Source organism: Oncorhynchus mykiss, chromosome 16 (genome assembly GCF_013265735.2).
Source record: "Oncorhynchus mykiss isolate Arlee chromosome 16, USDA_OmykA_1.1, whole genome shotgun sequence".
Taxonomy (NCBI): domain Eukaryota; kingdom Metazoa; phylum Chordata; class Actinopteri; order Salmoniformes; family Salmonidae; genus Oncorhynchus; species Oncorhynchus mykiss.
Window position 1 is genome coordinate 11,730,778 of NC_048580.1, and position 24,515 is coordinate 11,755,292.

Genomic DNA, 24,515 nt, shown 5'->3' on the forward strand with positions numbered 1-24,515 from the left:
AGGACCAGACCTTCAGACATTAGAGCTATATCTCATCTCAGTAGTGTATTTTCATTTTAGGAATCTCCCTAAATTGCCACCATGGCACTAATGAAGGTCAAGTTTGACCTGAAGAAGCGGGTGAAACTGGCCCAGTTCGTATGGCTGATGTACTGGTTCTCAGTGATGGCAGGCGTGCTGGTCTTCAGCATGGGTCTGTTCTTTAAGATCGAGCTGCGTAAGCGCTCAGAGATGATGGACAACAACGAGAGCCACTTCGTTCCTAACCTACTAATCGGCGTGGGGCTGCTGGCCTGTGGGATCAATGCCATGGGAGGCAAGATCTGCTATGACTCCCTGGACCCCAGCAAGTTCTCCAGGTGGAAGCCTATGCTCAAACCCTTCCTAGTCTCCTGTGTGGTTTTCAACTGTCTCCTGGTGCTGACGGCTCTCCTCTGCTTCCTTATGAGGATCCCTCTCCAGTTCACGCTGGCCGAGGGCCTGAAGAACGCCCTGAAGTTCTACAAGGACACAGACACGCCGGGACGCTGCTACATGAAGAGAACCCTGGACCAGATGCAGATGGAGTTCCGTTGCTGCGGCAACAACAACTTCAGGGACTGGTTCGAGATCCAGTGGGTCAGCAATCGCTACCTGGACTTCAGTGCCAAGGAAGTAAAAGAGTGAGTCATGATATTAGCAACAGATCTAGGATCAGTTCTAAAGATCCCTAACCATTAGGAGGTAATAATGCAAAACTGACCTTAGATCAGTGTTAAACATAGTGATGTACGTTTTTTATTTTAAATAAGATGACTCTATAATAGGCCCACACCAACAAATGGTATGAATGGAGATTGTAGAGTTAGTTTATGGGGGGGGGGGGGGGGGGGGGGGGGGTCCACTGTTCTTAAAGGGTGTTCAGTATAAAGGGATTGCAGGTGCGAGGAGGGGGGGACTAAGTCATATAAAAGGGCCACTTTTTGTTATAAGGTTAAGGAGGGATTACAGGGTCAGTGGATTTTAGATTTTAGTGTTAGAGGTGGTGATGGTGGTGTGTGCATGTGGGTTTGTTTAAAGGATTACTGAACAGTGTCTGGCTTAGGGAAGGAGATTCAGTCTGTGAGAGTTGAAAGGGAATGATTCCGGGGTCTGTTTTGCAGTGTGTCTGGTGTAAGGTGTGTATGGATTCATGTGTTTCAAGTTTTGGTTTTCAGTGTAAGTGATATCAAGTGTGTAGTTGTGGTCGTCTAAAGGGGAAGTAAGTGGCGTACATGCACCCATGTGTATGCGTGAATGTGTGTGTGTGTGTGTGTGTGTGTGTGTTGTGAGTCTGTGAGTTCTTAGTGGCTCCAACCCTACTTTAATACAACTCATTCGGAAGATCGGACCTGTCTAGAGTGTCAGCGTTATCAAGCATTTTCAGTATTCCCAACAGAGTGTTATTCTATGTCCTTGTTGTTGGGAATGACTGGAAATTATTCATATCCCTGTCACTCTCTCATCTCTGATCCCATCAGACTACTCTTTGCATGACTCTAATTTAGAACTGCCCTACAACTGTCAATCACAGTTGAAACCCTACCGCCAGACCACCCAAAGGCCAAATGCACGCTCCCTGCTACAGAATCAGAGAGATTACTGCTGTCACGTCCAGTCCAGTCAGTCTCACCTTATGGGGATCATCTACTCAGACGATCAACAAACTGCTTGATTGATTACCTGTCAACTATAACTATGTTGACAAGCCACAACTAGGTTAACTAGCTACTACTGTATATCCAGCCATCGATTAGTTAGTATGCAGACTAATTCCATTTAGGCAATTCATCATCATTTGAAGTAATGGCTCAACCATCAATTTATGAATTGAATTTCAATACATCCTCTGAAATGCCTTCTCAGTGTAGTGGGGGAAAGTCATTCTGAGAGAGATCCTTTGTAAGTCGTGTGCATCATTATCCTCCACAATCCTTTGTTGTAATTTCTGAGTCCGTGGCAGATAGATGTCTTACCAATGAGGACGTGTGTTCAATGAGAGTTGCTGAATGTTTTTCTCATCTTCAGTGTGCTCATCTGTTTGTGTTGGAGACCGAGATGTAGTGAAAGTATCATAGTTCCTTCCCAATGTAAGCAGAGTTCATTCTTCATTCTCCTTTGGCTCATGCACCTTTTTTTGGAAAGCAAGTGACAGTATTCGTTTGCACTGTTTCTTCCCAAATCCAATGTGAGGAGAGCAGAGTGTTCCCAGTAGAGAGGGGCAAACGGGGTTAATCCCATTCAAACAGCATGTGACTGATAGAGCTTCGTGATCCTCTCTTTACCAGGTACAATGTGGACAGATTTCAGCTCTGTCAGAAACTATGCAAGCACTGCAAACCCTTTGTCATGGAAAGAGCACGTAAAAGCAGTGTCAGGGTTGTGTCAGGGTTGTGTCAGGGTTGTGTCAGGTTGTGTCAGGGTTGTGTCAGGTTGTGTCAGGGTTGTGTCAGGGTTGTGTCAGGGTTGTGTCAGGGTTGTGTCAGGGTTGTGTCAGGGTTGTGTCAGGGTTGTGTCAGGGTTGTGTCAGGGTTGTGTCAGGTTGTGTCAGGGTTGTGTCAGGTTGTGTCAGGGTTGTGTCAGGGTTGTGTCAGGGTTGTGTCAGGGTTGTGTCAGGGTTGTGTCAGGGTTGTGTCAGGTATTTCAACCTAATACTACCTTTCTAAATACTGGTAGTTCACTAGGACTTCATCACACTTACAGTGCGTTATGATGGATGGATTGGGTAGGGCTTTTTATATATTACCCTGACCATGACATCTGCCCTTTGCCCTCTGACCCCCAGTCATTTAAGCACTAATGAGTATGGAAAGTACTTGGTGGAGGCTAACTTTTCACTCCCCTAACCCCATAAGACCTTGACCCTAACACACAATACACTGTCCCTAAGCCATGAAACTTTAACCTCTGCTCTTTGCCATTTCACCCCCCAGTCGTATCGGCAGCAACGTGGATGGGAAGTACCTGATGGATGCTGTTCCATTCAGCTGCTGTAACCCCGGCTCCCCGCGGCCCTGCATCCAGTACCAGGTGACCAACAACACGGCCCACTACTCCTATGACCACCACACCGAGGACCTGAACATCTGGAAACGGGGCTGCCGCGACGCTCTGATTTCCTACTACGGAGGCATGATGAACAGCATAGGAGCCCTGGTGCTGCTTGTCACTATTCTGGAGGTAAGAAAATATAGTCTGTAGAGCATCTACAGATGGACTATCCAAATAAAGTTTGACCAAATACTCCCTTTCACTCGCTTGTTAAAAGGCATGGGGTGTTTTTTGTGATGAAGTTTTAACTGAGAGTTGACAAAGATGCCCCAGATGCCTGGCTAGATCCAGAATTCCTGGCATGGTGTCCTCCTGTACTCTCAATGTACATTTCCACACCTCCCTCCACCTCCCTCACCTCCTCCACCACTTACACCTTCCTCCATCTCCTCCACCACCTACCACCTCCCTCCACTTCCCTCATCTCCCCCCACCACCTCCACACACTTTCCTCCCCTCCCTACACCTCCCCCCCACGAACTCCACCAGCTCCCTACACCTCCACCTCCTCCTTCCACCACCCCCCTCCACCTCCATCTCCTCCACCCCAACCTCCTGCATTAGTCATGATACCTGCTTCTACGCCTCCTGCTCTCTGCTGTAGGGACGCCATCACCTGCCAGGTTTACAGAGGTACACACAGACACACACCTGCCAGGTTTACAACGGTACACACAGACACATGACTGCCAGGTTTGCAACGGTACACACAGGCATACACTTGCCAGGTTTACAATGGTAAACATAGACACACACCTGCCAGGTTTACAATGATAAGTGTAACGGATGTGAAATGGCTAGCTAGTTAGCGGTGGTGCACGCTAATAGTGTTTCAATCGGTGACGTCACTTGCTCTGAGACCTTGAAGTAGTGGTTCCCCTTGGTTACCCTCTGCAAGGGCCGCGGCCTTTGTGGAGCGATGGGTAACGATGCTTCGTGGGTGTCAGTTGTTGATGTGTGCAGAGGGTCTCTGATTCGAGCCCGGGTTGGGCGAGGGGACGGACTAAAGTTATACTGTTACATAAACATAGACACACACCTGCCAGGTTTACAATGATAAACACAGACACACACCTGCCAGGTTTACAATGATAAACACAGACACACACCTGCCAGGTTTACAATGATAAACACAGACACACACCTGCCAGATTTACAATGGTAAACATAGACACACACCTGCCAGGTTTACAATGGTAAACATAGACACACACCTGCCAGGTTTACAATGGTAGACACACACCTGCCAGGTTTACAATGGTAAACATAGACACACACCTGCCAGGTTTACAATGGTAAACACAGACACACACATAGAGGCAGGCTTACAGTGGTAGTGCACATGGCTGGTAACTCTTTAGTGGTCTTCTTGTGGGCCATATGGATGCAGGCTTTCACTCCAAACAAACCAATAAAATACCTGAACTTGCTTCAGCTTTGGTTTTAAATTCTCCTCATTAGGAAGTGCAACTGAGAGCGAGATTTGGGTCTTGGAGGCTTTGATGTGGGTGTCTCGGAAGTGTGTGTTCAAACGTGGGAAGCGTTTGCACTTTCACTCGGCCAAAACCGTGCACAGTTACAGTCACTCACCTTTCCAGATAACTTGAAACAATCTGACCAGAGGGGTATACTATGATTAAGCTAGATCTACTTATAATTTTCTAATGCTAGCCAGCTTCAGTTAGCTTCACAGTCCAGCTCATGCTTCATTCGTACTCCGACGTGGATATTGCTTGTCCGCCCGCCGCTAACTCTAGCAGGCTTATGTCGTATGTCGTATGTCTTATGTCGTATGTGGCTAGTCGAACACCGAACTCTTCATTGAGACAATGCTGAAACACCAATGTAATGGCGAGTCAGTGCCACATTTTCAATTGTGCCTAAATCAAATTGAAAGAAAAGTTATCTTGCATATTCAGCAGGCTATGGCGTGAAATAGGCTTGTTGAAGTCTTTATTGATTGTTAATGCCATCTTTGGCATGCTTGTCAATGCACAAGCACTTTTTTCCCCACACTTATCAATAAAAGCAAAAGTTTCTGTGCAAAGTTTAAAATGTATTCTGTCATTACTAAATGTGTAATGTGATAGGTATTTTAATGTAACTTTTTTTGAACACACATTTTTTTATTAATAAAATATTGAATCAGTCATGTTCCTCAAATGAAAGGGATGATGCAATCTTTGCGAGAGGGAGGGAATCTAATTTCATTGGTCCTCAACTCGCAGCTCAGACACTTCATTCAGGATATATTTGAGCAGGTTAGTTCTGAATGATTTGTAGCCACAGGAATTTACCTGCCTGAAAGGTGAGCAATTTTCGAGGTACCAGTTATCCCCAGTTGAACTCAGAGTTGACCAAAGTTACCTCCCTAACTCCTCAAACTATGTATAGGCCTCAGGTCTGGAATGGTCAAAGTTAGTTTGACGTTGGATAGCCTATCTCTGGGGCTAGTTAGGGACGTCAAATAATTACTCTATGTAAATGGGATAATATTTTCATGTTGCACATCTTCGAGTTGTTTCGTTAAATGCTTTCAATATTTGTATATGCATTTCTACAATTTATAGTTGGTTTGAGGTTTTTAAGTCATTGAAATTTGGAGCTATTGACATTTAAAAGTATTGTCCCATGTACATTGTGTAATTTACTGATGGTTCCTAACGAGTCTCATATGGATATCAAATATCAAACATATCAAACTGACCATGGTCATTAGGATAGAGCCATGTGCAGATGCAATCTGAATTGATAAATAATTGGGTGCTTCCAGCTGTAGGCAGGGTTGAAATAAATCCAACCCAAGGAAAGCTGTTACGGTACCCTTCATTCTGTGACATACCATTTTTTCCTAATTATCTTGCAAATCTCAGTTTTGGACAAGACTGACTCAATGACCAAAATGATGCTATTACACTTTGTTGTAGTCAATTTTGACACAATAATAAATGTTTCTGACTAATATAGATGCCACATAAACCGTTTTCTACCAGAGAAGTTGTTTATTGCCTTCAGTTGCTCCCTTAACTTGTCCTGAAAACCTGGACTTGGACTCAATCTGCTGAAGCTTATCAGGGATAAAAACAACCCGAGAGATCTCCTACCTGGAATAGCCATGGTTACGCAACTGTCTCCATGGTATTACCTTACCTATAGCTTTGTCAGAGGGGTCATACTAGAAAGGATCCGGCTTTTGTCAAATTAACATCATATTTGACTTTTCGTACTAGGTTTGGAGAATTAACGTAGCAGGTTAGGGGAATTATGTTAAAGTTTGGAAAAGCCTTAGCTTAAATGTAAAAAAAAAAAAAATCTACTTTTGACAAAAGCTGGAGCAATTGAAGTTGAAAATTCCTGGTGTTTGTGATGACTGCCGTTTGGTGCGACGCAGACCAGGTGGGGAGCGTGGTGAAACAGGAGTCATCGCAGTCCTTTTGAGTCAAAGTTTCTACTGAACAAAGTCATGTTGGGGTGGCAGGTAGCTTAGTGGTTAGAGTGTTGGGCCAGTAATTGAAAGGTTGCTGGATCGAATCCCTGAGCTGACAATGTAAAAATCTGTCGTTCAGCCCCTGAACAAAGCAGTTGTTGTATGCTGAGGCAGTGAAGAAAGTAGAGGAGGATGGGTCAATGGTGAGGATCCCAGTGAGTAATAGATTTCTGTCAGTTTCTTCGGTTGTCTGTCATTGGAAATAAGAATTGGTTCTTTACTGACTTGCCTAGTTAAATAAAGGTTAAATAAATGTTTTTTTTATCTTGTTAGAGCTTTTGTGCCGAACCCATTGCACTGTTTCACATGCAACTTTTATGTTCATGTCGCAGCCGTGTGTAGGGGGGAGATTCCAAGATGTGGGAAGTGTGCAGGAGGGCATGGGACAGAGGATTGTGTCGTTTTGGTGGATAAAGTTGCGTGTGTCAACTGTAAGGGTGCCCATGTTGTTGGGGATCGGAAGTGTTCGGTGCGAGAGAGGCAGGTTGAAGTGGTCTGAGTCAGAGTAGTGCGGAAGCTGTCGTATGCTGAGGCAGTGAAGAAAGTAGAGGAGGATGGGTCAACGGTAGAGGAGGATGGGTCAACGGTAGAGGAGGATGGGTCAACGGTAGAGGAGGATGGGTCAACGGTAGAGGAGGATGGGTCAACGGTAGAGGAGGATCGGTCAACGGTAGAGGAGGATGGGTCAATGGAGTAATAGATTTGTGTCAGAGGGTGTTTTGAGCTTCATTAAGGCTGGCTTCTTAGCGTTCATAGAAATGCTTATCAGATGGAACGTAAAATCACAGAATATAGATGTTGTGGTGGCAGCAGCAGAGAACTATTTGGGCATACCAGATTTGACTTCAGAAGAGTTACAGGGTGTGTTGAGTGGTGGTGTCCTGTCCTCCCAGGCCTTTGGCATGGTGCAGGAGCAGATAGTGTCAAAGTAGTGAAATGGGGTATGTATTTTATTCGGTTCTGTAGGGCTACAGAGATGCTACTACATTAGCCTATGCCTGTGAGGCAAACTTATGATTGCTGTTGCCTGTTGTTGCTTACCCTGTCAGTGTGAATCTCTGTTTTTAGCTAACTCTTTGTTTCAGACGGGTTTGATGTGTTGACTTGGAACATAAGCAAAGCTATATTTCAGTTGCTGAATGCTGATTGGTGTCTTCTGTTAGACATGTCAGCCTGCGCTAACAGCTATAGCTATCTCTCTCAACCCCTGTAGGTTGGTTAATGTGGGGTTAGGTTAAGTTATGGGTTTTCACTTCCAGTACATGAGCAAGTCGCTGAAGCTAGTGTTTACCTCAGGCCAGGTGTAGCTCTTCACCCAGGCTAGGTGTAGCGCTTCACCCAGGCTAGCTGTAAGTCTTAGCCCAGGCTAGATGTACTGTAACTAATATGTCTATCTCTATCCCCTGTAGGTTATTGTGATGATCGGCCTCCAGTACGTGAATACCTCCTTGTCTAACCTGGCCAACCCAGAGGACCCAGAGTGTGAGAGCGAAGGCTGGATCCTGGAGAAGACAGTGAAGGAGACGTTTACTGACATCATGGACAAGATGAAAGCCATGAGTAAAGGCAATGCAGTGGACGAGGCCGGAGTGGATGGTGTCGCCACGGGCAGCTGAACAAGACACATTGACACAAACTGAGACATTCCCACCGAGGGGAAGAAAGGCAGATTGAACAACTCCTTTGCATATATTACACAAAATACACACATAATACACACATACATGCCCGACACACACAATACTGTCCATCTGAAGGGAAAACTGAAATGGACACAAATGGACTCTTGAGTACATGTCAGCACTTACGATATGTTGAATGTACGAATGCATGAATGTATGTATAAGTCACATTATAACCAATTTCCAATATGCCCTCCCCCACTCCAATACACACAGACTAACAAACAATACACACTTTTTCTAAAACTCATACCTTTTCCACACACACACACACACGCACACACACACACACACGCACATACACACACACCTCTCCTCCAACCCCAGCTTTGCTACTCTGCTTCAGTTTTCTTACGTTCTGTATAATTCTGCTCTGTTTCATATTTTATTTTTAGCCCATTTTCTATAAAACGAGGGAAAAACTAAACACCACCCAGTGTCATGAAAATGCATAATGTCAGATGTTTTGCATTGCACTGTGAAAATGCATTTTTAAGAGTAAGGTCAGGAAACCAGGTATGTTGTGTTTTATGGATAATGTGGGGCTGGTGGTTGTGGCGCAACCCGCTTCCCTTCCCAGAGAGGACGTTAAAGTGGAAAGGTTAAATGTTAATTCATATCCCAAGGAAATATGTTTTGGATCCACCTGTAGTGCAGTTTTTTCTATTAGATAATTCCTAGAAAATTCCAAAGAAAAGGACTGAAACACCCCAGATATCAACTCTTTAAAGTTCTTAATTTCTAACTTAATTTGAGAGATGGAGGAGGGCTGGAGACTCCTGGGCTGGAAGAGGTGGATCCATTTCACCCTAACCCGATGTTGTTGAAGTTTGGGAAGGAGGGCTGGAGACTCCTGGGCTGGAAGAGGTGGATCCATTTCACCCTAACCCGATGTTGTTGAAGTTTGGGGAGGAGGGCTGGAGACTCCTGGGCTGGAAGAGGTGGAACCATTTTATGCTAACCGATATTGTTGAAGTTTGGGGGTGAGGGGCTAAAGGAGACGTGGCGGGGGTGAACCAGGGGTGACCCCAAAGTTGAGGACATTTGAGACTGGCAGCTAAACCCCTGGCCTCTGACCCCTGAACTCTGACCCCAGCCGTCTGCTCTGTGAGGTCACTCAGCAGGTCCAATCAGCATTCTCTTATTGGATTATCAAGAGCTACTGTACATACCCACACACTCACAGACCAACTCCCAGGCTACTGTTGTCTTTGTAAATAGTCTAGTATTGATACATAACTTTTTTTTAACCGTGTAATTCATTTAAATTATTTTATTTACTGTAAAGAAAATGTTTTGCCATGAGAAATCCTTCTGTTTTTCTTTCTGTATGTTGTGTAGAAGGATGATGAGGCCATTGTGTAAATGAAAATGTTAATAAAGAAGCTAGCCCTGTGAAGTAGAGTTGGACATATTGGTGTTGTGTTGTTTCTACTTAAGACTGATCAAAGATCAAACAGCAATGCCTTCTGGGAACTCAGCGGGGTGCCTCATTTAGCCAATTGGATCAGGGTAATCATCAGATTATCGCATTCACATGGACACAGGACAACCCTGCACATGGAGACTGAAGGACGAGGGTGTGTGCGTATGTGCGTGTGTGTGTGTGTGTGCGTGTGCGTGTGCGTGTTTGTTCTGTGACTTTAGATGAAAAAAAAATCTAAACTTCGGATCTCTAACATTCTAGGTGTTTTTAGTTGTTAAGCGACCAAAGGATCCGCCTACGTTACCAAAGGATCCGCCATTAACTACGTTACCAAAGGATCTGCCTACGTTACCAAAGGATCCGCCTACGTTACCAAAGGATCCGCCATTAACTACGTTACCAAAGGATCCTTACCACAAATCAAGGTTCTGATTCCAGGTCAAGTCAGAGGGGAGACCTATAGAGAGCAGAACAGCAGTAGGTGTTATTATAGTACTGTAAAGGACCAAGTATAATGAGGTTGTGAGTTGGGGCTTGGGGGGTAGTTAGTGGGTGTGTGGAGTATCTAGCTAGTGTGTGGGTGCCTGAAGGGTAGTTAGTAGGTGTGTGGGGTAGCTAGCTAGTAAGTGGGGGCCCGAGGGCTAGTTAGTGGGTGTTTGGAGTAGCTAGCTAGTGCGTGGGGGCCTGAGGGGTAGTTAGTCAGTGAGTAAGGTCTTGAGGGGTAGTTAGTAGGTGTGTGGGGTAGCTAACTTGTGAGTTGGGGGCTTGAGGGGTAGTTAGCGGGTGTGTAGGGTAGTTGGCTAGTAAGTGGGACCAGAGGGATAGTTAGTGGGTGTGTAGGGTAGTTGGCTAGTAAGTGGGGGCCAGAGGGATAGTTAGTGGGTGTGTAGGGTAGTTGGCTAGTAAGTGGGGCCAGAGGGGTAGTTAGTGGGTGTGTAGGGTAGTTGGCTAGTAAGTGGGGCCAGAGGGGTAGTTAGCGGGTGTGTAGGGTAGTTGGTTAGTAAGTGGGGCCAGAGGGATAGTTAGTGGGTGTGTAGGGTAGTTGGCTAGTAAGTGGGGCCAGAGGGATAGTTAGTGGGTGTGTAGGGTAGTTGGCTAGTAAGTGGGGGCCAGAGGGATAGTTAGTGGGTGTGTAGAGTAGTTGGCTAGTAAGTGGGGCCAGAGGGATAGTTAGTGGGTGTGTAGGGTAGTTGGCTAGTAAGTGGGGGCCAGAGGGATAGTTAGTGGGTGTGTAGGGTAGTTGGCTAGTAAGTGGGGCCAGAGGGATAGTTAGTGGGTGTGTAGGGTAGTTGGCTAGTAAGTGGGGGCCAGAGGGATAGTTAGTGGGTGTGTAGGGTAGTTGGCTAGTAAGTGGGGCCAGAGGGATAGTTAGTGCGTGTGTAGGGTAGTTGGCTAGTAAGTGGGGCCAGAGGGAAAGTTAGTGGGTGTGTAGGGTAGTTGGCTAGTAAGTGGGGGCCAGAGGGATAGTTAGTGGGTGTGTAGGGTAGTTGGCTAGTAAGTGGGGCCAGAGGGATAGTTAGTGGGTGTGTAGGGTAGTTGGCTAGTAAGTGGGGCCAAAGGGATAGTTAGCCAGTGAGTAAGGTCTTGAGGGGTAGTTAGTAGGTGTGTGGGGTAGGTAACTTGTGAGTTGGGGGCTTGAGGGGTAGGGTAGTTGGCTAGTAAGTGGGGGCCAGAGGGATAGTTAGCCAGTGAGTAAGGTCTTGAGGGGTAGTTAGTAGGTGTGTGGGGTAGGTAACTTGTGAGTTGGGGGCTTGAGGGATAGAGGAGTTGGCTAGTAAGTGGGGCCAGAGGGATAGTTAGTGGGTGTTTGGTGTAGCTGCAGGCAGCGGTAAAGAGGCCAACAGTAGGTGGTATTTTGGTATTGTGGTTAACCAGCAGGTCTGAGCAGATAAGAGGCCAAAAGAGGCTTTAGATTAGCATCGTTAGACAGCCTGGAGAACAACTATACAGTCCTGGAATTACGTCACTAAGGGGAGGGTGGTATGAGCTGAATCAGGGGAAAGCGGTACCCACTAAGCAAGCATCGTGACGTCCATTACAATACCTTCTGTTTCCCACAGAGAGCGGTAGATTATATCTGTTCTCTTCTACCTTTCCTAGCTGGAAAAGCACCAGGATGTTGTTTTGAAGTTATGAATCTGAATTGAGAAAACTGAATTTAGAGAACTGAATTTTAAAACTGAATGCATCTGAGAAATTGATTATATTAAACTTTGGTAAACTTGAAATTATAGTTTGTAAACTTATTTCAAAAATTGAATTTGAATATTGAATTCAAATCAAATCAAATCAAATATATTTATATAGCCCTTCGTACATCAGCTGATTTCTCAACATGCTGTACAGAAACCCAGCCTAAAACCCCAAACAGCAAGCAATGCAGGTGTAGAAGCACGGTGGCTCGGAAAAACTCCCTAGAAAGGCCAAAACCTAGGAAGAAACCAGGCTATGTGGGGTAGCCAGTCCTCTTCTGGCTGTGCCGGGTGGAGATTATAACAGAACATGGCCAAGATGTTCAAATATGACCAGCATGGTCCAATAATATTTTTCTAAAAAAATGTTACCTTTATTTAACTAGGCAAGTCAGTTAAGAACAAATTCTTATTTTCAATGACGGCCTAGTGGGTTAACTGCCTGTTCAGGGGCAGAATGACAGATTTGTACCTTGTCAGCTCAGGATTTGAACTCGCAACCTTTTGGTTACCAGTCCAACACTCTAACCACTAGGCTACCCTGCCACCCCATAATAGGGCAGAACAGTTGAAACTGGAGCAGCAGCACGGCCAGGTGGACTGGGGACAGCAAGGAGTCATCATGTCAGGTAGTCCTGAGGCATGGTCCTAGAGCTCAGGTCCTCTGAGAGAGAGAAAGAAAGAGAGAAATAAAGAATTAGAGAGAGAACACTTAAATTCACACAGGACACCGAATAGGACAGGAGAAGTACTCCAGATATAACAAACTGACCCTAGCCCCCTGACACATAAACTACTGCAGTATAAATACTGGAGGCTGAGACAGGAGGGGTCAGGAGACACTGTGGCCCCATCCGAGGACACCCCCGGATCACATCAGTGACTCAACCCACTCAAGTGACGCACCCCTCCCAGGGACGGTATGAAAGAGCCCCAGTAAGCCAGTGACTCAGCCCCTGTAATAGGGTTAGAGGCAGAGAATCCCAGTGGAAAGAGGGGAACCGGCCAGGCAGAGACAGCAAGGGTGGTTTGATGCTCCAGAGCCTTTCCGTTCACCTTCCCACTCCTGGGCCAGACTACACTCAATCCTATGACCCACTGAAGAGATGAGTCTTCAGTAAAGACTTAAAGGTTGAGACCGAGTTTACGTCTCTTACTTGGGTAGGCAGACCATTCCATAAAAATGGAGCTCTATAGGAGAAAGCCCTACCTCCAGCTGTTTGCTTAGAAATTCTAGGGACAATTAGGAGGCCTGCGTCTTGTGACCGTAGCGTACATGTAGGTATGTACGGCAGGACCAAATCAGAGAGATAGGTAGGAGCAAGCCCATGTAATGCTTTGTAGGTTAGCAGTAAAACCTTGAAATCAGCCCTTGCCTTGACAGGAAGCCAGTGTAGGGAGGCTAGCACTGGAGTAATATGATCTCATTTTTGGGTTCTAGTCAGGATTCTAGCAGCCGTATTTAGCACTAACTGAAGTTTATTTGGTGCTTTATCCGGGTAGCCGGAAAGTAGAGCATTGCAGTAGTCTAACCTAGAAGTGACAAAAGCATGGATTAATTTTTCTGCATCATTTTTGGACAGAAAGTTTCTGATTTTTGCAATGTAGATGGAAAAAAGCTGTCCTTGAAATGGTCTTGATATGTTCTTCAAAAGAGGGATCAGGGTCCAGAGTAACGCCGAGGTCCCTCACAGTTTTATTTGAGACGACTGTACAACCATTAAGATTAATTGTCAGATTCAACAGAAGATCTCTTTGTTTCTTGTGACCTAGACAAGCATCTCTGTTTTGAGTTTAAAAGTAGAAAGTTTGCAGCCATCCACTTCCTTATGTCTGAAACACATGCTTCTAGCGAGGGCAATTTTGGGGCTTCACCATGTTTCATTGAAATGTACAGCTGTGTGTCATCCGCATAGCAGTGAAAGTTAACATTATGTTTTCGAATGACATCCCCAAGAGGTAAAATATACAGTGAAAACAATAGTGGTCCTAAAACGGATCCTTGAGGAACACCGAAATGTACAGTTGATTTGTCAGAGGACAAACCATTCACAGAGACAAACTGACATCTTTCCGACAGATAAGATCTGAACCAGGCCAGAACTTGTCCGTGTAGACCAATTCACCGTGAACCATTAAATCCACCGTGAACCATCAGATCCTCCTCTCCACCCTCGCAGGGCTGGGTGTCTCAGGCTCTGCACACTCATGGACTGCATCCTATGTGGCAGGCCGCTCCTACCAGGTGATGTGGAGAGGATCTGTGTCTGCCCCACGCACTCTCACTACTGGTGTCCCCCAGGGGTCGGTTCTAGGCCCTCTCCTCTTCTCTCTATACACCAAGTCATTGGCGCTGTCCACTCGCTCCTGCAGTGACTCGCTCCTCTACAACCCTCAAACTCAACTCTAGACCTTGAAGCCAGTTTCATTGCTTTTCTCCATTGTTCCCCTCTATTCAGGGAGAGATTTAGACCTGGGACACCAGGTGGATGCAATTTATTATCAGGTAGAACAGAAAACCAGCAGGCCACCTCTGATTTCTTGGCCCTTCCACCCCTACGGGAGGGCAGCTCCGCTCAGCCCAGTCCAAGCTCTTCTCTGTCCTGGCACACCAATGGTGTAACCAATTTCCCCCTGAAGCTAGGACAGCAGAGTCCCTGGCCATCTTCTGAAAACATCTGAAACCCTACTTCCTTAAAGAGTATCTTAATAATCTCATAGCCTTCCTCCTTTCGCACCCCCTCCTCACCACTTTCCCCCTTTATTGAGTAAACATCTATGTGTGGTTGTCCCACCTAGCTATTTTAAGATTAATGCACTAACTGTAAACCTTTCTGGATAAGATCGTCTGCTAAATTACTAAAATGTAAATGAATTCAATTGAAATTTAATGTAAAAACTGCATGCAATATTCCTAAAATTCAGTTTAAAATCATGAAATACTTTTTTGAAATACAATTTTAGGGTTAGGGATAGGGAAAATGATCTCCTAATCTGCCATGAGAAGTCACTTCTGGCCTTAACTGTATCAAAGTGGCTTGTTTGCAGGGAGTCCCATTATGATGTAATTCAAAGAAGCTGTCCTCTGCTGCAGTCTACTGGTGCAGATAGGTACTGCTCTGCTCCCTCATCCTGTCATTCTACAGCAGATATCACTATCCCAATGTCTCCTTTGATATTCCCCTGGACTTTTGTCCTTTGTTTAGTGATGTCATAGTTTGACCTCTAACCCAGAGCTCTGGGGTCAAACACGTAACCATCAAAGACACAGATAAACATTTTCTGAACTATGTTCATCTAGAGAGAGAGAGAGAGCCCTCTGCTGTGAGTATGTTTTAGTAGCTAGTCAGTGTCTTGTGTCTTAATGAGAGGGGGTATTGTTTGGGCCCCGCCCTGAATACCCATCACACCGTACCAGGCTGATACAACGACATCACCCAATAACAAACACACACACACACACACACACACACACACACAAACAAACACACACATATACACACACACATATGCACATTTAAATTCAGAAGTTTACATACACTTGGGTTGGAGTCATTAAAACTCCACAAATTTCTTGCAAACAAACTATAGTTTTGGCAGGTTGGTTAGGATATCTACTTTGTGCATGACATAAGTCATTTTTCCAACAATTGTTTAGACATATTATTTCACTTATAATTCACTGTATCACAATTCCAGTGGGTCAGAAGTTTACATACACTGCGTTGACTGTGCCTTTAAACAGCTTGGAAAATTCCAGAAAATGATGTAATGGCTTTAGAAGCTTCTGATAGGCTAATTGACATAATTTGAGTCAATTGGAGGTGTACCTGTGGATGTATTTCAAGGCCTACCTTCAAACTCAGTGCCTCTTTGCTTGACATCATTGTAAAATTAAAAGAAATCAGTAAAGAACTCAGAAAAACAATTGTAGACAACCACAAGTCTGGTTCATCCTTGGGAGCAATTTCCAAACGCCTGAAGGTACCACATTCAGCTGTACAAACAATAGTACGCAAGTATAAACACCATGGGACCACGAAGCCGTCATAACGCTCAGGAAGGATACGCGTTCTGTACCCTAGAGATGAACATACATTGGTGTGAAAAGTGCAAATCAATCCCGGAACAACAGCAAAGGACCTTGTGAAGATGCTGGAGGACACGTGTACAAAAGTATCTATATCCACAGTAAAACGAGTCCTATATCGACATAACTTGAAAGGCCGCTCAGCAAGGAAGAAGCCACTGCTCCAAAATGTCCATAAAAAAGCCAGAAGACGGTTTGCAACTGCACATGTGGACAAAGATCGTACTTTTTGGAGAAATGTCCTCTGGTCCGATGAAACAAAAATGGAACTATTTGGCCATAAGGACCATCGTTATGTTTGGAGGAAAAAGGTGTGGCTTGCAAGCTGGAGAACACCATCCCAACCGTGAAGCACGGGGGTGGCAGCATCATGTTGTGGGTTAGTGCTTTGCTGCAAGAGGGACTGGTGCACTTCACAAAGATGATGGCATCATGATGAGGGAAAATTATGTGGATATATAGAAGCAACATCTCAAGACATCAGTCAGGAAGATAAAGCTTGTTCGCAAATGGGTCTTCCAAATGGACAATGACCCCAAGCATACTTCCAAAGTTGTAGCAAAATGGCTTAAGGACAACAAAGTCAAGGTATTGGAGTGGCCATCACAAAGCCGTGACATCAATCCTATAGAAGATTTGTGGGCAGATCTGAAAAAGTGTGTGCGAACAAGGAGGCCTACAAACCTGACTCATTTACACCAGCTATGTCAGGAGGAATGGGCCAAAATTCACCCAACTTATTGTAGGAAGCTTGTGGAAGGCTCCCCGAAACGTTTGACCCAAGTTAAACAGTTTAAAGGCAATGCTACCAAATATTAATTGAGTGTATGTAAACTTCTGACCCACTGGGAATGTGATGAAACAAATAAAAGCTGAAATAAATAATTCACTCTACTATTATTCTGACATTTCACATTCTTAAAATAAAGTGGTGATCCTAACTGGAATTTTTACTAGGATTAAATGTCAGGAATTGTGAAAAACTGAGTTTAAATGTATTTGGCTAAGGTGTATGTAAACTTCCGACTTCAACTGTACATACACACATATACAGTACACACATATATACACACAGGCGCACAAATGCATGCACCCACACACACACACACACACACACACACAATGTCCCCTACCCCATCAGACGTATAAGACCATCGTTGTGTTGAAGGTTAAATACACACATCTGATTGTTTGGAGGAATGAGATGTGGTGCTTGGTGGGTGGAGATGGGGGGGGGGGAGCTGAATCTGAGATGAATATTCTGTCTGTGTAGTGTGTGTTTGTGTCAGATGAATATTCTCTCTGCTCCATGTCTGTGGTGGCAGTGAACAGTGGGACAACAGTGTGAGACAGCTGTGGCTGACAAAGACTGGAGTCAGAACAGCTAGTCCACAGAGTCAGAACACACACACACATACAGCCTTGCCAATAACAAGGCATTATTATTCAAACTATACATTAATTTAGCATTTTATTCAAAGAAAAGTGTGTGTGTGAGAGAGAGAGAGAGAGAGAGAGAGAGAGAGAGAGAGAGAGAGAGAGAGAGTGAGAGAGAGAGAGAGTGAGAGAGAGAGAGAGAGAGAGAGAGAGTGAGAGAGAGAGAGAGTGAGAGAGAGAGAGAGAGAGAGAGAGAGAGAGAGAGAGAGAGAGAGAAGAGAGAGAGACCACTTGAATGCCACACACACATCCAGAGATCCCCCAGAGTGACAGAGAGTGAGGTAAAACAGGTGTGCAAACCTCTGAAGGAACATTGACAAACAGCATTGTTGACATTGTTACTGCTATCAGCCAATCCAATCACATTGAACAACAGATTCACTACATGGAACAACAGATAGTCCCCAAACAAATCTAAAGGAAATTTGTTCACAGCTCGTCCTCTAAGTCTGTGTGTATGTGTGTGTTTGTGTGTGTATGTGTGTGTGTGTGTGTGTGTGTACAACTAGAATTCAGTGAAGTGAGGACATTTTGCCGGTCCTCACTTGTAAAAAAGACATTTTAGTCTTAAGGGTTAGGTTTAGGGTTAGAATTAGGGTTAGGGGTTAGTGGTTAGGTTTGGAGGTTAAGGTTAGGGTTAAGGTTAGGGTTAATTAAGGGTTAGGGAAAATAGGATTTTGAATGGGAATCAATTGTCCCCAAAAAGTCCTCACAAGTATAGTAAGACATACAGTGCCTTCAAAAAGTATTCATACCCCTTGACTTATTACACATTTTGTTGTGTTACAGCCTGAATTCAAAATTAATGTAATTTTTTTTTGTCATCCAGCTACCCACAGTACCTCATAATGACATAGCAAAAACATGTTGAGTCAATAGTTTGTAGAAACACTTCTGGAAGTGATTACAGCTGTGAATCCTTCTGGGTACGTCTCTAAGAGCTTTCCACACCTGGATTGTGCAACATTTGCCATTCATCTTTTCAAAATTATTCAAGCTCTGTCAAATTGGTTGTTGATCTTTGCTATACAACCATTTTCAGGTCAAGCAGATTTAAGTCAAAACTGTAACTCGGCCAATCAGGAACATTCAACTGACTTAGGAAGGACTTTAATAAATGGATCACTAGACACTTTAATAATGCCACTGTAATCATGTTCACATATCTTTCATTAGTCATCTCATATACTATATTTTATACCATCTATTGCATCTTGCCTGTGCCGCTCGGTCATCGCTCATCTATATATTTATATGTATATATTCTTATTCCATCCCTTTACTTAGATGTGTGTGTATTAGGTAGTTGCTGTGGAATTGTTAGATTGCTGTTAGATATTACTGCACTGTCAGAACTAGAAGCACAAGCATTTCGCAACCCTCGCAATAACATCTGCTAACCATGTGTGTGACCAATAAAATTTGTTTTGATTTGATTCACTGTCTTCTTGGTAAGCAACTACAGTGTAGATTTGGCCTTGTGTTTTAAGTTATTGTCCTGCTGAAAGATGAATTAATCTCCCAGTGTCTGGTGGAAAGCAGACTGAACCAGGTTTTCCTCTAGGATTTTGCCTGTGCTTAGTTCCAATCCGTTTCTTTTTTATCCTGAAAATCTCCCCAGTCCTTAACGACTACAAGCATTCCCATAACATGATGTAGCCACCACTATGTTTGAAAATAATCTGTTGTATTGGATTTGTCCCAAACATAACACTTTGTATTCAGGACAAAAAGTGAATTGCTCTGCCAAGTTATTTGCAGTGTTACTTTGGTGCCTTGTTGCTAACAGCTTGTACTGTCTTCCTTCTTTTCATTCTGTCATTTAGGTTAGTATTGTGGAGTAACTACAATATTGTTTATCCATCCTCAATTTTCTTCTATCACAGCCATTAAACTCTGTAACTGTATTTAAATCACCATTGGCCTCATAGTGAAATCCCTGAGCGGTTTCCGTCCTCTCTGGCAACTGAGTTAGGAAGGATGCCTGTATCTTTGTATTGACTGGGTGTATTGATACACCATCCAAAGTGTAATTAATATATTCACTGGGCTCAAAGGGCTATTCAATGTCTACTTTTTTTTACCCATCTACCAATGGGTGCCCTTCTTTGTGAGGCATTGGAAAACCTCCATGGTCTTTGGTTGAATCTGTGTTTGAAATTCACTGCTCGACTGAGTGACCATACAGATAATTGTATGTGTGGGGTACAGATATGAGATAGTCATTTAGCATGTTAAACACTATTATTGCACACAGAGTGTGCATTTATTATGTGACTTGTTTAGCAAAATGTTACTGCAGAACTTATTTAAGCTTGCTATAACAAAGGGTGTGAATACTTATCGATTCAAGACATTTCAGCTTGAAATGTTTTATATATATGTAAACATTTCAAAAAACAACACTACTGGGTATTGTGTGTAGGCCAGTGACATAACATCTCAATTTAATTTTATATTCAGGCTGTAACACAACAACATGTGGAAAAAGTAAAGTGGTGCGAATACTTTCTGAAGGCACTATCGCTATGTGTGTGTGTGTGTGTGTGTGTGTGAGAGAGAGAGAGAGAGACATGTGGGGGAGGAGAGACAGAGACAGACGCGAGATGACAAACACGCTGTCTCTCCTCCATAGATTTTCTAAATCTGAATCCAATCTTCGGGGACGCGCAGCTCTCTCTGGTACCACCCCCTTCCCCAGTTCGGTCTCTCTCTCCTTATTTCTCCTTCTCTTGCAGTGTGATGTGTGGTCATATGACAGGGTCTGAATACCAACACACTCGACATGAGCGAGGAGGCGTAAACCGGAGAAAACAAGTGGCTAAGTGTGTGTCGCGGACACTGAGAGAGCGTGAGCGGTTACTGGGGAACGCCTATCTGACTGAAACTGCGGAGAAGAAAATTAGTTTAAAGCAACGGGGGACACTAACTAACTAACTTTAGGCATATCCAACCCAGCGAAGTTAAAAAATATATATATATTTACAAATCGCATCGTGTTATTGCTTTCCACTTTTCTGAGCGGTGTGTGCCCAAATCTCAGAATCGGAGGAGGCTGGGGCTTGAGGAAGCAGTTTGGACATACTTTTATTTTAAAGTTATACTTTTTTTTGTTGTTAAGCGTCATTCTAGAGCGTCAGCCCTGATTTTGGCTGGTAAACTTGAGTTGTTAGTTTGACAATGGTCGGCGAGTTGAATGAGCAGGTCCGGGAAAGACCCAGACCAAGGCCCAGCCCGGACTACCTGATGCAGTTGATGACAGACCGGAAGGTGATGAGCTCGCTGCCCAATTTCACTGGCATCTTCACTCACCTGGAGCGGCTCTTAGACGAAGGTAAGTGCTTAGGCTACAATGCATATATATTTGTAAAGATTTACAAAAAAATATGATAGGTCTATAATTAGCAGTGGTAAAAAAAGTAGCAAATTGTCATTCTTGAGTAAAAGTAAAGATACCTTAATAGAAAATTACTCAAGTGAAAGTCACCCAGTAAAATACTTATTGAGTAAATGTCAGAAATTATTTAGTTTTAAATATACTTAAGTATCAAAAGTAAAAGTACAAGTATAATTAATGTCTAATTCCTTATATTAAGCAAAGTAGATGGCCACATTTTCTAGTTTTTTACATTTATTTACAGATAGCAAGGGGCATGCTACAACTCAGATATAATTTACAAACGAAGCATGTGTTTAGTGAGTCCACCAGATCAGGGGCAGTAGGGATGACCAGGGATGTTCTCTTGATAAGTTTGTGAATTATACCATTTTATTGTCCTGCTAAGCATTGAAAATGTAACGGAGTATGTATGGAGTAAAAATGACATCATTTCCTTTAGGAATGTAGTGAAGTAAAAGTTGTCAAAAATATGAATAGTAAAGTACGGATACCCCAAAAACAACTTAGTACTTTAAAGTATTTCTACTTAAGTACTTTACTCCACTGATAATTAGTTGGTTGATATTTCAACTATGTTGTTTGGTGAGATACTGTGACACACATTAATAAACAGACACACCATAGACATTAAGAGAGACACACCAGGCAGTTGGTGATGTGAACAAACGGACAGTTGTTAGTCTGGGTCGGTGACCTATTGTGCAAGGCGGTGTGAATGTGGCGGCCCATCCCCGGTTAGTCACGAGGCTCAGTACTCGGTCAACGGGATGTCAACCTGAAAATACTTGACTTTGGAGGACGTGAATAGAGAGCCAGTAAACTCTCTCTGTGTGTGTGTACAGTATGGCTGATTGATTGATTGATTGTAGTCTTTGAAGAGGACCCCCATCACAACAACAACCAAAAACACTCCAAGCAGGTCAAACGACATAGTAACAAACAATGAGATGTCCTGTGGAATTAATGATCAGATTATATTGATTTTGACAAAGGACAAGGAGAGGGGGAGAAATAACGTAAAAATGACTGAGAGGAAGACAACGGGAGAAAGACAAGAGGGGGAGAGGCCGGGGAGGTATTTGTGCTTGGCTTTATCTCTACACTTCAACCTGCCATTACACTATCTAGATTTCTCTCTGTATATATATATATATAGACTGCACATACTCACTCACACTCATGCACCAGCTCTCTTTCCATTCTGCAGCCACATTATTCTTATTGTGCCAATTTTAACTACTGTGGCCGTCTCATCCAAGACACATTTCTCGTGTGTGTGTGTGTGTGTGTGTGTGTGTGTGTGTGTGTGTGTGTGTGTGTGTGTGTGTGTGTGTGTGTGTGTGTGTGTGTGTGTGTGTGTGTGTGTGTGTGTGTGTGTGTGTGTGTGTGATATGTACGCAGGGCTCTAAATTATTTATTTTTATTGGGAGCACAATTTAGGAGCACCAGAAAATACGATTTTTATTTTATTGATTTGCGATACAGCCAATAAGAAATCTAGCTACTTTTAAAACACATGTTGTGCCCCAGAAACTAATATGCAACACGGTAAAGACAGTTTGTTATAAAAGCTAAGATGTTGCTACGAATACCTGTCATTGAAATGACAAAGTCATTAGTGGAATATTAGGTTTCTACATTGTGTAAAAATGCTATTTTACTTTTTGTTGTTGTAATGTTTTATTTAACTTTTCTTTTTTTTGTTTACAAACAAAAACACAATAAACCTACTTAACATTGACATACATTTCCACCAACATTATGTGGTTTCTGTCTGTAGCCAGATTTCTAAACAAATATGTTAATGATAAAACATTTGATTCTACTAATATTTACATGCATGCATTTCCACCAACATTAATGACGTCACACTTGCTCAGACCTACGTTCCAATCGTGCCCACATCCAAATGTTGTTTTCTAATGCTTGTAACACTCTGACTTCAAATTGTGTTATGACGTTTCTGTCTGTAGCCAGTTTCAAAAATAATAATAAAGCATTTGATTGGTCCAGTATTTAAGTAATAGCTTTTTCAATATAAGCGCTAAAAATAATATTGTCCAACCCATTGAGTATCTCACGGCACCCTCATATGCCATGTCTTGAAATGTGCAGATAGATGGATTAAAAGTAAATGTATATTGTAAAGCTTCTGACAGCCACTTTCTAACTCCGCCTAAAACTGTTGGACTTTATAGTACTCCCAGAAGGCATGTGTCATTGAGTCACTGTTAGTTTTACACTTAAGACATGACTCTGAAGTTTTGCTGTAGAATTTGTATAATACATTTTAGACATTAGTTTATACTGGATTAAGCGTACATTTGAGTTAACTGTGTCATTTTCTATGTCTTGGTTCCAATAGTTTATATTTTTTTCGAAGACATTGTCAGTTGGACATTACCTATCATCTTAGTATATTTTTCTGTCTCAAATAGGATTGCTCTGATGTCCAAAAGCTTTCAGGTCAAAATGTTGTAATATAAAACTTAAGTTGCAGGTCTTTGAAAATGTTTACGTTGGTCAGTCCAAAATTGCTTTTTAATTCTGTCATGGAATTAATTGTATTTCCTATTACCACATCATTTACGGTTTCTATGCCTTTAGTTTTCCATGTGGGACAATTTGTTGGTAAATTCTGAAAAGCCAAGGATTGTTCCATAGGGGTGTGTTTTTAGAGAGTGATATTGGTTCTTGTAGGATCCGTTTCATTTTCTTCAATGTTATAGTGTTCTTAACAATTAAGTTGTTATAGTGTTCTTAACTATGAAGTTGTTATAGTGTTCTTAACTATGAAGTTGTTATAGTGTTCTTAACTATGAAGTTGTTAATGTGCTTCGATCCATCCTTTGAAAACAGACACGTGAGAAGATTCTGGGGAAAAGCATGCACCTCTTCAATATGAACCCATTCTTCCTCTTTAGTGCATTTAACTATACGTTGTAAGTAAAAGCCTTGGGTTGTGAGTTGATACAACTCCAAGTCTGGGAGGTTAAAACCACAGATTTAGGGACATGTATACTTTTTTAAAGAATGTCTTCGGTGGGGTAATTGGTATTACTGAAAAAAAATATAGAAACCTTCGGAGCTATGTCATTCTAAAGATGTTTATTCTACTTGTAAGATTTACGAGGAGATTGTCCATTTAATTAGATCTGCCTTAACTTTATTTCATTACTCAACAACATTATCTTTATATATTTGTTGTTTGTTGTCACTTATTAAGCTTCCAAAGTATTTAATATTTTTTGTTGTCCACTGCTGTAAATCAAGATGTATTTTTCCTATTGCCCTTATTAAAAAAATTCCACGTTCATTTTATATCCTGAGATTTTAGAGTATTCCAAAAATATTTTTAACAAGGGGGACATTGAGTTTTCAATATTAGTGAGTCATATCAGGAGATTTTTAGCAAATAAGTTACGTTTTTTTATTCCTGTTTGCCAATACTGATACCTGTTACATTTTGGGGCCTGTTTAATTCTATCTGCAAGCAGTTCAATTGCCAGTGCAAACATGAGGGGGGAGAAAGGACATCCCTGTCTCAAATCAAATCCAACTTTATTTGTCACATGTGCCAAATACAACAGGTATTACCGTGAAATGCTTACTTACAAGTCCTTAATCAACAGTGCAGTTCAAGAAGAGTTAAGAAAATATTTACCAAATAAACGAAAATAAAAATTAACACAATAACGAGACTACATAAAGGGGGTACCAGAACTGAGTCAG

General features: G+C 42.8%; 2 protein-coding genes across 7 annotated transcripts in view; both read left to right on the forward strand.

Annotated features, from left to right (window-relative positions):
• The first annotated feature begins 81 nt into the window (after nt 1-81).
• prph2a (peripherin 2a (retinal degeneration, slow)) lies at nt 82-9,622 on the forward strand. Its single transcript, XM_021567349.2, has 3 exons — nt 82-662; nt 2,952-3,198; nt 7,966-9,622. The coding sequence occupies exons 1-3, from the start codon at nt 82-84 to the stop codon at nt 8,170-8,172; spliced, it is 1,035 nt and encodes a 344-aa protein (XP_021423024.1). The 3' UTR covers nt 8,173-9,622.
• A 10,390-nt stretch (nt 9,623-20,012) lies between these two features.
• Nucleotides 20,013-24,515, forward strand: part of LOC110491348 (protein quaking-B) — a 35,572-nt gene continuing 31,069 nt past the window's right edge. For 3 of the 6 annotated variants that reach the window (XR_005036439.1, XR_005036438.1, XM_036946128.1), the window contains exon 1: nt 20,016-20,717. Coding sequence is in view for 4 of the 6 variants with exons in the window: in XM_036946128.1 (XP_036802023.1) it covers nt 20,564-20,717 (154 nt within the window). In the remaining 2 variants the exon portion in view is untranslated. Of the gene's footprint in view, nt 20,718-24,515 lie in introns of all 6 variants that reach the window. The other 3 variants (XM_036946126.1, XM_036946129.1, XM_036946127.1) reach the window with 3 other exon arrangements.

Bases quoted from the DNA above. Each gene is read 5' to 3' on its own strand.
- prph2a (XM_021567349.2), top strand. From the start codon at position 82: ATGGCACTAATGAAGGTCAAGTTTGACCTGAAGAAGCGGGTGAAACTG. The intron at 663-2,951 runs GTGAGTCATGAT...TTCACCCCCCAG, and splicing joins AGTGCCAAGGAAGTAAAAGA to TCGTATCGGCAGCAACGTGG. The intron at 3,199-7,965 runs GTAAGAAAATAT...TATCCCCTGTAG, and splicing joins TGCTTGTCACTATTCTGGAG to GTTATTGTGATGATCGGCCT.